The following is a 14,545-nucleotide window of genomic DNA, read 5'->3' as shown; positions in this document are numbered from 1 at the left end:
GTGACTAAAGGGTACCACTTTCTCCGGACCTGCGCTTGCTGGCGCGGAAAAAAAGAAGAAATGACATCAGCGCGCGAGGGCGGCGTCTAAGTACTCCGACGACGTCATCCTGGCACCAACGATGCCGACAACGGATGCGGAGCCGCAGACGACCCCTACCGATGCGCAGGGGTACCGCTACGCAAAGTTTTCCGGATCCAGTTTGACGCCGGGGGATATTCTAAGGTAAGGAATCTAATACTAACCTGTTTCTTTCAGATGATGTGGCTTTTCCCATCTTTTAATCCTCCTGTTTGATCCCTTCTGCTTTTACCTCACTGCCTGGAATTGGTTCTTGCCGCAGTGCGGGGACACACTAGTTAGTGTAACCATGAACTTTATTAGCTTGTTTCTTATTATTTTTATCTGAAGTACACTCAGTTTATTGTTTAAATAGGTAAATCACAGATGTACAAAAAAGAAGGTAGGAATGCCGCTTTACCTGTATGGAAGAATTTCCCAGAATACCCCATGTTGAAAGTGAAGTTCGGGATCTGGTTCCTCAATTCGTTCTGAGTATCAAACAAGGCCTGCATAATTGAAGAAAAAAAAAATCAGCATACGCAAGTTGCCGTCACAAATTGTGAGGATGTGTGTTGGGGGTCAAGAGGATTTGTTGAAGTTCATGCAACTATGGCTTAAAGCACAGTGGCCTTCAGTGCCAGGGAGGGGCATATGTGTGTGTGTGCGCGTGTGTGTGTGTGTGTGTGTGTGTGTGAGGCAGTCACATTACAACTGCTACTTTCTCAATTTGCAAGCCCAGATTTTGACATCTGCCCACATGCATGGAACTCAATCAGGCCTGCAAACCAACTTGAAAGATGTGGTGCAGCATTACAGCATTCAAAAGTCACCACCTCCTTTCTAAACAAAAATAAATAGTTTAAAGCACCACAGCTCTACATAGTGTAAAAGTTACATGTTTATAAGGGAAGGAAACATTTCAGTGACCAAAACTACAAGATGGAAAATAAGGATGTCATTGTATGCCTTACTGTACTCCAGTTGGGAGAGCCTTGCTTTCAATAATACAAGAGGAAATCATCACCAGTCTTCACATATTAGCCATTTCGCTTCTCAGCATTTATTTCCACAGCAGCAGGACCTCTTTTCCAATTTTAACCTTCAATAAATCTTCCTTTTCAAAATGGATGATCCCAATGGTAGAGCTCAGTCTTGTGGTGCAACTCTTTCGTCATTACTTTTATTGCATGTATGATGATGATGATCTTTTGTATAGCAGAAATGCAAGGGACTATACCTTTTCACTGTTACAGGTTATCAGGGCATTTGACAAGGGCGTGGTAATAGGTCTATCATTAGCCAGATCCAGTATGCAAGAATCACATTACCCCAGTAGCTCGATGGATCAGGGTTTATAGTTCTTACATGGTTTTCTTAATTTCAAAGACCTAATTTCTCTTCTACCCACTGACATAAACAGTATGAATTATACTCGAGAGTCTGCAATAACTAAGAAGAAGCGAATAGTTTACCTGTCGGTGTAGTTTTGCAGCTTGAAGACTTTCTGGATTCACTATGCTGTGCATTATTCCGCCATCTTGTGGTTGGGTCCGGAATTGTCGTATTTTCCTTTTCCGGCCCAGGTTGGGTGGGCGTCGACGTACCACCATTTGGTGTCCTCTGTGACGTTGGCGCGCTACTGGCTGAAGCTCCCTCCTGTGGTTGCCATCTTCGGATTCTTTTTTCTGTTCCTGTTGGAGTGTTTTTGTTTGTCTATGAAACCCACTCCTCTCGGCTCCTACGTCTGGCGGAGGAGGGAGGGATCGCTAGTGAATCCAAAAAGTCTTCAAGCTGCAAAACTACACCGACCGGTAAAATACTTTTCATTTTGCAGCATGAATCTTTCTGGATTCACTATGCTGTGCATAGACTTTTTAGCGATTTGCTAGGTCAGTGGTGGCTGGGTGGAAGAGGAGCTCAGATTCCTGAATATGTGTTGTAAGACCTTCGGTCCCACTTGAGCTTCCTTATTCATTTGAATATCCACACAATAGTGTTTAGTGAAAGTGTGCACAGATGCCCACATTGCTGCTTGGCAGATGTCCTGAATAGGTGCATTTGCTAGGAAATCTATGGTGGCTCCCTTCTTCCTTGTTGAGTGAGCTTGTGTAGTTCCTTGCAGTTCCTGTCCCGCTTGCTTGTGGCAGTATTGTATTGTTTGTGCAATCCACCTTGCAATAATGTTCTTGGTTACTGGTTGGCCAAGAGAACTGGTGGCGGAGACAAAAATCGTTTGTCTTCCTTCATTCCTTTGTCCGTTCTATGTAATGCATTACTGGCCTTCTGGCGTCCAGTGTGTGTAATGCTCTTTCAGCACTTGTTGTAGGCTTTTGGAAGAAACTTGGAATTTGGATAGATTGATGTGGAACCTAGGAACCACCTTTGGTAAGAAGTGTGGGTCCGTTCTCATTACAATCCAGTCGCTGTGTATTTGTAAGTAGGGTTCTTGTAATGTGAGTGCTTGGAGCTCGCTTACCCTTCGTAGTGAAGTGATCGCCACTAGAAATGCTGTTTTCATCATGATCGTATGGAGTGTGGTTTGTGCATTGGCTCAAACGGGGCCTTCATTTGTTGCGCCAGTCGGCGATGGTACCCACTAGTGAGGGGAAGAAACTTCTCCCTGTTTCTCCACTTGTGTATGCTACTAGTGCTGCCAAGTGCACCCTGAGAGATGTGCAACTTAGCTTGCTTTGCAGTAGATGAGTTAGTTACTTTAATACTGTGGATTCCCTTGTTCTCCTGTTTTGAATGTTTTCCTTGGCGCACTATTGCGAGAATCTCATCCATTTGGCTACGTAGCATTTTATTGTAGTAGGTCTTTGTGCCTCCCGAAATACTGCTCTAGTGCTGTGTGGCAGTTTGAGGTGTGCGAACTAGAAGTCTTCAGGAGCCATGCAACCAGATTGAGGCTCTCCGGCTCTGGGTGCAACACTTTTCCGTTTTGTATGCTTAATAGATCCTTTCTTTTTAGGCACTTGTGAGCTGGGCCCTGCGCCATTTCTTTTATTTGTGAGAACCAGGTCGGTCTGGCTCACTTTGGTGCGATTAGATCAACATCATGTTGCTGGCTCTTGCACTTGTTCAGTACACTGTGTAGCAGTGGTATCGGTGGAAAAGCGTAAGCAAATGTCCCTGACCAACTTATCCATAGGGCATTCCCCAACGATTGTATGCATGTTTGTCTCGAAGCGAAGTTTTGGCATTTTGCATTTTGGGGTCTTGCAAATAGGTCTATTTGAGGTGTCCCCCATTTGTTGAATATTTTCTGTAACTCCTGATGGTTGATCTCCCATTCGTGGGATGCGGACTACTGTCTGCTCAGCCTGTCTACTTCCACATTGTCCTTTCCTGGGAGGTGTATTGCAGGTAGGTCTATTTGTTTCGGAATAGCCCATTTCCAAATGTCCTGTGCTCTTAATGACCAGATCACTGAGTGAGTACCTCCTTGCTTGTTTATGTAGAACATTGTTGTGGTGTTGTCTGTTTGAATCAACACTCTCTTGCCGTAAAGGAGCTCCTGAAAGACCTTTAACGCTAGGAATACAGTCTTTAGTTCTAGATAGTTGATGTGTTTGACTGTGTCTTGGGGCTTCCACAATCCTCTCAATTTGAGGTTGTTCATGTGCGCACCCCATCCCAGCTGGGATGCGTCTGTTATGATGTTCAATGATGGAGCTGGTTGTGTGAATGGTTTTCCCTGTGTTAGGTTTCTCTTGTTCCACCACGCCATCTCTTGATGAATGATTTGTGTGACAACCACGAGGTCCTCCCAGCTCCCTGTAGCCTGTGGCCATTGCTGTTGAAGCCATTCCTGGAACTGTCTCATATGTAGTCAGATGTGGGGGATTAAGTGTATGCAAGACGCCACCATGCCCATCATTTTCCCCACCGTCCTCACTGTCAGAGCTTGCCCCTTGGGGAATTCTGTGTCTCCTTCAAAATTGCCATGGTCCTCTTTGTGCTTGGGAACACCTTGCCCTGTAAGGTGTTAATCTCTCCTCCCAAGAAAACTTTCACCTGCTCTGGTTCTACATAGGATTTTCCCCAGTGGATAGAGAACCCCAATCTCAACAGTGTTCGTATCGTTGTCTGAGTGTTTTCTTTGCAGGTGTTGAATGAACTTGCCTTTACCAGCCAGTCATCGAGATACAGGCATACGTGTATCCCCTGTCTCCTCAAGTGTGCCGCCACTGCAGCCAGGCATTTTGTGAACACCCTTGGCGCTGATTTTAGACCGAAGGCTAGCAGTGCTAACTGGTAGTGTATATCCTTTACCACAAAACTTAGTGTTTGTGTTTTATGTTCAATGGTATGTGCAGGTACGCATCCTTTAGATCTATTGTTGTCATGTAATCCCCTTGTTGTATCTGTGGAATTACTTCTAGTAGAGCTGTCATTTTGAATTTTAGCGTTCTTATGTACTTGTTTAGGTACCTTGAGTCCAGGATAGGACGTAACGTCTCGTCCACCTTTGGTACGAGAAAGTAAGTGGAGCACACCCCCTTCCCTCTCTGATGTGCTGGTACCTTTTCTATGGCTCGTTTGTCTAGAAGTTCCTTTGTTTTCTGTAACGATTGTGATAGTTCTCGGCTTGAGTGAATCTTTCCATTTGGTTTTCTGTGTGGGGGTTGTCCTTGTAGTTCTATAGAATAGCCGTGCTTTATGATGTTTAGTATCCACTTGTCTGTGGTAATCTCCCTCCACTCCTCGAGGAAGTCTTTCATCCTGCCTCCTACTGGTGTTGCATGTTGGAGGAACTGACAGACTTTTGGTTGTTTTGTTATATGACACACCCCCTGTTGATGTTGTCTGGGTGTGTGTTGAAGTTTTTGTGAAGTCACTTGGAGGCGGGCTGTTGGCCTTCTACCTCGTTCTCTTGTGGGCGCATGAAAGGACTGGCCCCTAGGTTGGTATTGGCATGTCTGCTGTTGCTGTCCCTGCTGTTGACCCTGGTACCCCCTTAGAAGCCTTGGTTGAAGGATTGGTGAGATGTGGCTGGTTGGTTATTACCCCCTGCCTGCTGGTCTTCTTTGAGGTAGTCCCCTTCTCATCCCCCTGAATTGCAGGGCTCCCATTGACCTTGCAGTCTCATTTTCCTTTTTCAGTTGGTTCAACTTTTCGTCGACTGTGCTGCCGAACAGTTGTTCACCATGGAAGGGTGTGCTGAGGATGTTACTTTGCACTTCGGCTTTGAAGCCAGATATACGGAGCCAGGTATGTCTGCTCTCCATCACCCCTATCATTTGTCTACTTGATGTTTCCGCTGCGTCTAGAGCAGATTTAAAACATGTATTGGCCATGTTTTTTCCCTCCTCTACCAGGAGGCTGGCCCTCTTCTGGTAATGGTCTGGTAGGTGCTTGAGTAGTTCTCCAACCTCCTTCCAGTGTTGATACGCGTGCCTACTGATGAGGGCATTGGAGTTCCCGATATGCCATTGTATTGCTGCACTCCTTTCCATCTTCCTCCCTTTGAGGTCCATCCTCTTGCTTTCCTTGTCAGGGGGTGGTCCTGTATTTGTGGGGATGTTGGCTCTCTTTCTGGCTGTGGCTGCGATGATGGAGTCAGGTGGTACTGACCCCTCTGATGTACATGGGGTCCTGTGAGGAGTGTTTGCATTTCTTTTTACACCTTGGGGTGACAGATCTGCATATAGCTGGTTCTTTGAACGCCTGCCTTTCCTGGTCCAGCACACTAGGAAGCATTGGCAAGAATTGGCTCCTTGTCTGTGTTGGCAAAAGTGTTTCCAGCAGGAAACATGCCCGAGGCTTTTCCTCCTCCAGCTTCACCTTGTATGTCTCTGCCGCCTTCTTTATGACTTGGTTGTACATTCCAATGTCGTCTGGCGGCAAAGGCCTCAAATGGTAGGACTCTACTCCCTCTTCTGGCGATTCGGCAATCAAGGTCCTGCCACGGAAGATCCTGAGACTCCGAAATTGTCGAGCCTGGTACGATTCTTCTTCTTCCTAGCAGTAGTAATACAGGTCTTCTTCTACCTGCTCTTCTGAGGGTTCTGGAGTGTTTGAAGGCTGGAGTTCCTCCTAGTCGCCCTCGGCTTCGACCTCGAGCCTGGGTTCTGATGGACTCGTGTACCGGCTCATTTTGTCGTCAAAATACTTCTTTCTCTGGAGAATATTCGCCATTTCGTCCTAGAGTCTTCTCCTTTTCTTGTCCATTTCGGACGCTTGTTCAGCGTTAAGATTCTCCGGCCTGCGGTTCACGGTCTTCGACGATGTCGCGGTCGTGGGCTTGGACGATGGGCCCTGCTTTTGGGCCTCTTGCCTCGACGTCGGGTGTTCCTTTTCTGGTACCGCTTTCAACTGCCTCGCCTTTTTCAGGCTTTTCGCAGGTTGGGAGTCCTTAGCCAAGGATCCGCTGGGCTGTTTATCTTTGGGTGCGGCTGCTAGCGCCGGGGACTTCGAAGGCAGTGCCCCTTTTTGGGAGGATTTTGACTCACTCCTTTGAGTGTCCGTCGAGGTTTTAGGGGTCGACGACTCTTACCTCTTTTCAATCTCAACGTCCGTCGAGTCTTCTAGTCCTTCGGCAATGTTGTCCGCTTCATCACTGGAGAGGCTCAAGTCTTGGAGCGATGGAGGTGCTCTCTGGCCCTGCATGCGTGCTTCTCCATCTGCTGCCCCTCTCTCACCCTGTATCTTAGGCGTGAAAACCACAAAGGCGTTGCAGTCCTCGCTTCTTTGGTCGAGCGGAAAGCAGAGGTTGCAGACTGGATGCTGGACCTTCTGCGCGTACTTGTGTCTGCAGTTCTCACAAAACTTGAACGGTGTCTTGTCCATCACAGGGCTCAGGGGGGCCCCTGAGCACACATCATCCATGGCACCTCAAAGGATAGGTTCTTCTCCTTCTTCGTCATCCCGGTTAGTTGACTGGTCCTCAGTCGATTTCCTGGTGATTTTCGCAGATTTTCAGTTGATTCTGCCTCCAAAGTTCTGGAACTCATTCGACGACGATCCAGACCCAATGGAAGAAAAAAGAATCTGAAGATGGCGACCCCAGGAGGGAGCTTCCACCGGAAGCGCGCCAACGTCACAGAGGACACCAAATGGTGGAACGTCAACGCCCAGACTATCAGGCCCGGGAAAAAAAGGAAAATACGACAATTCCGGACTCGACCACGAGATGGCGGAATAATGCACAGCATAGTGAATCCAGAAAGATTCACGCTGCAAAATCTTCGGCAACCAAGGTATAATGTTCTGTTCAAGAATCCACAAAAACTGCAAGGGAGGTTTTTCCATAACTCACCTTACCTTAAGGAGTATGAGCTGCCATGCACTCCTGCAGTATAACAGAAATCATTATAAAAAAAGTCGATGAAGGGACTTCACCCAAAACAAGGTAGCGAGAGAAACCGGAGGTTGGCTGTCCCAATGCATCAGTATTTCAGAGTGACTAAACCATCAAATCTCTCTCAGTTTCTATGAAGGCCAGTACAGCACTGAAGTCCAAACACAGACAGCAGAGCTACTTAGATTGATGCGTTTGAGAGGGAATTTAAGGGAGTCTCTGATCTTAGTGAAAATTCTCAATTACATCCATTGAGTAAGAACTACATATCTACTTCTAACCCTCATGTACAGTTGAAGTCACATTCCTGTACTAAAGTCAGGAATGTGTATCCAACTAAACACATTCTGTAAACACACTTGGATGCTATGTATCCAAATTTGCTTGTCTAAATGTTTTGCTCTAATACATAACACATTACATTTCCATTATCGTCAGGTATGAAAAACAATTTGACTATGACCATTAGCCCATCATCTCATACCTTCACATCTTCCACCTTCATGCGGGTGCCCTCCTTGCCAACGAAGATGTCATCAATGTCAACCAGGATGTAGCGGTCAAGAGAGAGGGAAAGTCTTTTACCAGTCAAGAAGGAGACTGCATCAACAAACACAAGCTTGTGGAGCCAAAAGTTGAGGTTATTCCCAAAAAGAACCCTTTGAATGCCATCGTGAAGGCCAAGATCCTGCACCACAGTGGTGTGTAGGGCTGCGTTGACACTCATGTGTGGTATGGACTCAGCGGACTTGGTCTTGGCAAGCAGGACAGGCTCGTAGGTGGAATGGTTGGACTGGAAGACCGTCCAGTCTTCGCCAGGCAGCAGACCTTTCTCCACCTCATTAGGACGTGTGATGTAGAGGAGAGGGGACTTCGGATTAATACTGCAGTCTTTCAGCCCCAGGTTTGAATGAAGAAACAGGGGGAAGCCTTTCAACTGTGCACTGAGTAAACTGTTCTCATTGGCCTGTAAAACCAAAATGTCACATGAAAAACATCTGAACTCGCATGACTGAAACATACCTCGTCACACATGCTGACCTGGTCAGAAAAAGCCAGCTCACATTGAAATAATAACATGTGCTCTTGCATCGAGCACAAGGCAAGGGTGAACTATGGCTCATGATCCAGCCTAGAATAATCAGTCTACTCTTCATCAAATAAACCCAATGTGAGCAGAACCTATATAGAAGCCATCTAAAAGCAAGATAAAATGTGCAGCTTCGCTCAACTCAAAGTATCCTAACCATATATTAATAAGCATGCCCTGACTGGAAACTAAATCAAATGTTCAAACCAGCCACATGCTACAGGAGGTTGAAGCTAGAATGAATGGGCATGGTTGAGTCACTATTACCCTGTCCTGATTTTAAAGTAGCATCCAACCCACTGAGAAATTGACACATTGGCAGAATGACCAGTATGGCCTGACTAATCCACGGAAGCCTGGTGCCCTTTTGATCAGCCAATCCCAGGGCATGTAGAAACTGACCTTTCCTCAACCTAAATCAAAATGCCACTGCACACCTAAGGTCCAACTCAACAAAAACTCTGGCTTCTCTGACCCAACTAAAACAAGCATTGACGAAGTCAATAGGTCTCGCCTTTGGAACCTTATAAGTGTTTAGCCAGAGCTTTTGGCTTTGCCAATGTATTTAAGCTATGCTGTAAAGCAGCATGTGTGTTCGTGTTTTTGTTTAATCTGTGATATGTGACTGCAAGTGTGTTTGTGGTGTTGTGTTTATCAACCGATCTCCATACCTAGTCTGTTTGAGTTGTGGTGAGTGGATATAATTTTTCATTCTCCTGCCACATAATTTACTTAGCCGTGCCGTATAATTCCAGTGGCCCTGGTCTTAGCCTTTGTACGTTATTGTGTGGATATAGAAGTATATTTCAATGTGTCTATTGTGGAGTCCATCTATCTATTCTGGGAAATACACTTAATCTTCCCTTGCCCAGAAAAAAAATTTTGCAATTGTGAAACGTAACCAGTGCTCACCTTTGGGTCAGAGTTTGCGCTGTATAAATATGCAAAAAAGATGCAATTTGCAAGCTCAAAACCATTTTCTCCCAATTATGAACATACCTATTTGCGCTTGTGAGTTTCACTTATACATACATGCAAGGAGATTTAACAATGAAGCCCCCCCCCCTCCACCCAGAGTACCATGGAAGACTAGAAATACGTTATTCCACCATATGAGGAAGGGTACTGATCTTCCTAATATCTAAAGCGTGCAGCCGGAAGTTACAAACAAGTTAAGAGGAGTACTTGTAATATTAGAAAAAATAATACTTTTCATTCCATTTCTTCTCAATAGGCATTGCAAGAACAAGAAAACTAGAAGACGTTTTTTAAATTAATTCTTTTTTAAATAGGGTCGTGCAGTTCTATATAATGTCTTATTGGTTGCATATAATGTAACAAAAATACTTATAACACTTTTTTTATTATAACTTTTCAACATGCTGCACAGTAGCCGTGCTGCTTTATAGCATAGCTTAAATTCATTGGCAAAGCCAATAGCTCTGGATAAACATTTATAAGGTTCCAAAGGCGAAATCTATTAGCTATGCCAATGCTTGTTTAGGACTTGAGCCCTGATAGAGGAAGGAAGGGTCTTTTGATGTTCCTAAGTGTACTTCAGCAGAAACCCCATGTTCCATTTCTGGCCTTCACTCTGGGAAATGCCTTCACCATGGCACTTTCCGCTCGCCACCTGGGCACCTAAGGGACGAGGCTCCGTTCCTGGGCTGTAGGGAAGCAGCGTGACGGAGGCCGCGTTTTCTCTGGGCATCAAATAAAATGTCTCCCTCTGCCTGCCTTTGGACAAAGAGGGCCCGACGTTTTTAATCATGGCGGGTAGAGCAGGAAATGGCTGCGCCGCTGCCCGGCAGGGGAAGGAGACAGCGGGCCTGCCCTGCATTGATTAACTCTTAGCTGGGCCTCCTCCGAAGCTTTTAAGGCTGGGATAATTCCACTCAGTTTCCATGGAGAAGCAGGAAGGAGGGAGCAGGGCGGCAAGGAGAGGGAGGGAGAGAAGAGAAGGAGCGACAGAGGAAAACAAAAGGAAGAGAGTGGGGGTGAGAGCATGAGGGGAGAGAGAAGGTGAAAGAAAGGTGAGACAAAGGTAGAGGGAGAGAGGGGGAATGAAAAGAGGGAGAAAATAAGTGTCTAGAAGCAAAAGAAAGGAGAAGAGAAAAAACGGACACGGGAAATGGAGAGAGGTGAGAGAAGGAAAGAAAGAAAGCAGAGAGTGGGAGATGAGAAGACGGCATGAGGCAGATGGGGTGATAGAGAAAATGACAAGAGGAAGATCAAAGGCAAGGGAGAGCAGTGGCTGGTAAAACAAGCGCTGGTCACAAGCCGCTTCCGGCACCTCGAGCATGGCAGCGCTGCGAACGCGCGAATTAACAATCAAGTGCAGGGTGCCATCTGTTTCGAAATAGCATGGTGAAAGCTAATTCAAGCTTTCCAAGCACTCGTGCTCCACCTTGCGGGAGCGAGCAGCGGCGTGCGGGCCATCTGTTTTCAATGAGCGCAGGCGCCGCTGCTCGCTCACGCAAGGTGGATGCCAGCACAAGCACAAGTGCTTGAAAAGAGCGGACCAATTTCTAAAGCCTAGAGCAGCACATGGGCGCTGCCTAGGCGAGACCTAAACACCTCAACACCCAATTCTACATGAACAGCACTGCTGCCCCACTAGCGAAGGGAACCAGAAACATGTTCTTCCTCCGTCCCATGGTAAAATAAAACAAGTTCCTTTCTTCCCCACAGGCTTCAACGTCTCAAAGCAAAATCAAGCCAATCCCATCCTAGCAGCTCAGCAAACGATAAGGCTGGGCTCAGACCTAAATATAAGTCAAGCGGATCTTGCTCTTGTCTACACTTCCCAGGTCAAACATGAGGCAAGAAAAACAAAAGAATCCCAAATTCTACAAGCCCAAATAAAATTACCCCGGTTTCCATAAAATACCATTAGTTAGGAGTTATGAAAATCTGTTCATATGAGATGCACAATGAACCGGGTTTCTATTACACAGGAAATGAAGAGCAGAGTACTGGTGTACAGTAAGGCAGACTCGGGGGTAAAATGATTAACAGTTTCGACATCACATCTGTTAGAGTACTTTATGGCGGAGCTGAATTGGTAGAGCAATACGCATTTCCTGTTTTAGCATATCAATGTATGTTAGGAAGGTACAATTCTCCTGGCTTGTATGTGGACATCAGGGATATGGTGATACGAGAAGTTAAATGAGACACATTCTTATGTTAAAGGACAAGCTACTTACCTTCAGTAACACCTTATCTGGTAGAGACTGAATAAAAGAGTCCTTACCTTTGAATTTCCCAGGCATCAGGCTGCATCTGGAAGCCATTTCTTCGAGCAATACTCTTGCGTGCCGGTATGTGGAATCTGCTGGTTCTGCGTGACGTTGTTGGTGTAGTCTGCCCCGGAAGTGATGTCCTTGTAACCTATATAGGCACCAACCCGGCGCACGGACTTCCGTTAGTTTCACAACTTTCCACACCAGGAACGCAAAGCCATGATGTGCACTGACAGTGGCGTGTTTAGAACAACTAGGTCCCTGACACTAAAAACTGTCTTCAGTGTGGGGAGGATGGGTGGTTCGGTAAGGAATCTGAAGCTAGATCACTTCTCTACCAGATGAGGTAAGTAACTTGTCCATCTGATAGAGGCATCTAGCCGCAGATTCCTTGCCTTTGAATAGATACCAAAGCAATACCATCACCGGAGGAGCGGCTGCAGACAAGGCTAGACCAGGAAGTCCTGCAGGACAGTGGGGCCAAAAGGGCCATCCCCTCGACCTTGACTGTCCAGGCAGTAGTGTTTGGTAAACGTGTGCAGGGATGCCCACGCTGCAACCTGGCAAATGTTGAGGACTAGAACTCCATTCTGCAATGAAAATGTAAATGTAAATGTATGTATACTTGTAAAGCGCACTACCACCTGACAGGCATCTTGGCGCTGTATACCGCTGTGGAACCCGTCCTGGCTTTCCCTGTGAGATGCTCCCTACTGGGCACCCCCAAGGTGAAACCAGGCATCCCAGCGCTTATGGGCCGTTGTGGAGATTAAGCAAGCTATTGCCCAGAGTTGCAGAGTGAGACCCATGATTAGAGTAGGCACAGAGGCGAGAATTATTGAGTCCGTGGACATTGAGCCCAAGACCCTGCCGCGTCGGGAATTGAACCCTGGTCCCGGCCAGACCTCTGCATCAGGGTCTGCCGCTCTAACCATTGAGCCACACATTGAGCCGCAATGCCATGGTAGCAGCCTTGGCTCTGGTGGAATTAGCCCTTTAGCCTTCAGGAGACTATTTTTTGGCCAGCGCAGTATACATTTTGATGCAGAGGACAACCCATTGTGAGATACCGCACAACCTTGTTTTGATCCAACATACCCCACGAAGAGTTGGTCAACCACCCAGAACTCTTAAGTGCCGTCAATGTAGAACGACAACACTCTTTTTGGGTCCAGACGGTGTAGCCACTCCTCCTCTTTAGAGGGGTGCATAAGAGCATAGAAAGTGGGCAAGGTGACTGATTGCCCCACTTGGACTAGTGTTACCACTTTCAGTAAGAAAAAGGCCCTAGTGCAATGCACCAACTTATATGGGAAGATGGCCAGGTAAGGAGGATTGGACGACAGCCTGCAATCCGCTCACCCTCCTGGCAGAAGCGATTGCCACTAGAAATGCTGTTTTGATGGTAATCAGCCAGAGGAGACAATTGTGCAGAGGTTCGAACGGAGCACACATCCGGAAGGTGAGAACCAAATTAAGGTCTCAATGATGCAGGATTAATGGGGCAGGGGGAACATATGTACAAGCCCTTAAAAAATCTATTTACAATAGGGGATTTAAATAAAGAGGGTTGGTGGACAGCGAGCACGTTAAACAAATAAATAGCCGAAAAACGGTTTTGGGTTGCTGTTGTTCCGGCTAGGACTTGGCAGTTTGGCCTCAACTGTTTCTATGGGAGCAGGACCAAGGATCATTTGCATATGGCTTAGGTGGCATGGTGGGCAAAAAAAAACACCTACGAGTTGGAATGCTATCCCAAGCAATTGCCAGAGGTTAGACTATTTGTAAGCATTCTTGCCATCACAGTCTGTGTGCTTGATCTCCTTTGATAAGATGTGCAAAATGATTACCATACACAGGCACAGAAAATGTGAAGTCTGGCTTCAGAAGAGAGATCTATTCGATTTTGAACAATATATGATGCAAATGGCATCATCACTGCTGTGTGGGCCTGGTGGGTTGACTTATTGAGTTTAAATGACAGAGCCTTGCATTGAATCCACAAACAAGCCCAAACCCATTAATTCCACAGTGTTGGTTTTGGGGAACTGAAAGCATGTAATGGCCGATATTACCGCAGTCCAAGCGGGTGGGTGGTTCTTAATCTAGGTCGCAGTCAAATGGAGACTTGAACAGATGATAGCGATATAGCCGTTCAAAAGGCAATACCTGCTCCTCTTCAAAATAGGTCTGCATCTGGTTTAGTTAAAAAGTACACATTTAAAAAAAGATTGTGCACACGTGGACAGGAACCCATCTTTTCTCTAGTTTTGACCAGCATTTTTTTTAATGACCCATACAATTTGAAGCATACATGCATTTTACTGGCTCTACGTGGATTCATTCTCTAATAATTAGAATCACATCCACAGCATCCAGTCCAAATGGTTTGGAGGATCTTATTGGACTCTTTGCTGCTCTCCTATAGTGCAGGTTGAATAAAATGTCACCACAGCACCCACGTCGAACAAGCAAGTCCAAAGAATAACTTGTAGGAAGTAGGAAACTTGCAAACAACTACTAGTATTGGACAAACAATTCAACCTCTATCCTACAACTTTTGCACTACTTCCGGTCGCCTGACACCTATTTATTCAGAACCAATAAACTGCCCAGCCTTGGGCCACAGTGTGAAGACCAAGGTCCGGACACCCTTAAAATGCTGGTGGTGCACTCTCCTGGTGTGTGTTTCTGTCACACTGTGCTTGTGTTTGTTGGTCATGGTATGCCAAGTCACGTGCTCAAATGGACAACGTCCAAAACAACAGAGACCATGTCAAAATACAAATGCCTTCAGGATACTTGTGAGATGGTCTGGCCAGGCCGGGAAAAATCTCAAAGGAG

The 14,545-nt window shown here is 46.2% G+C and overlaps 1 protein-coding gene across 1 annotated transcript in view; it reads right to left on the bottom strand.

The window, feature by feature from the left end:
• Positions 1-14,545, bottom strand: part of NDST1 (N-deacetylase and N-sulfotransferase 1) — a 475,690-nt gene that overhangs the window by 274,020 nt on the left and 187,125 nt on the right. The window contains exons 3-4 of the mRNA XM_086931298.1: positions 7,851-8,333; positions 482-569 (exon numbers count right to left, since the gene is read on the bottom strand). Coding sequence (XP_086787424.1) covers positions 482-569; positions 7,851-8,333 — 571 coding nt within the window. The remainder of the gene's footprint in view (positions 1-481; positions 570-7,850; positions 8,334-14,545) is intronic.

Source organism: Lissotriton vulgaris, chromosome 7, assembly GCF_964263255.1.
Source record: "Lissotriton vulgaris chromosome 7, aLisVul1.2, whole genome shotgun sequence".
Classification (NCBI taxonomy): Eukaryota; Metazoa; Chordata; class Amphibia; order Caudata; family Salamandridae; genus Lissotriton; species Lissotriton vulgaris.
This window is presented reverse-complemented; position numbering and strand designations above follow the sequence as displayed.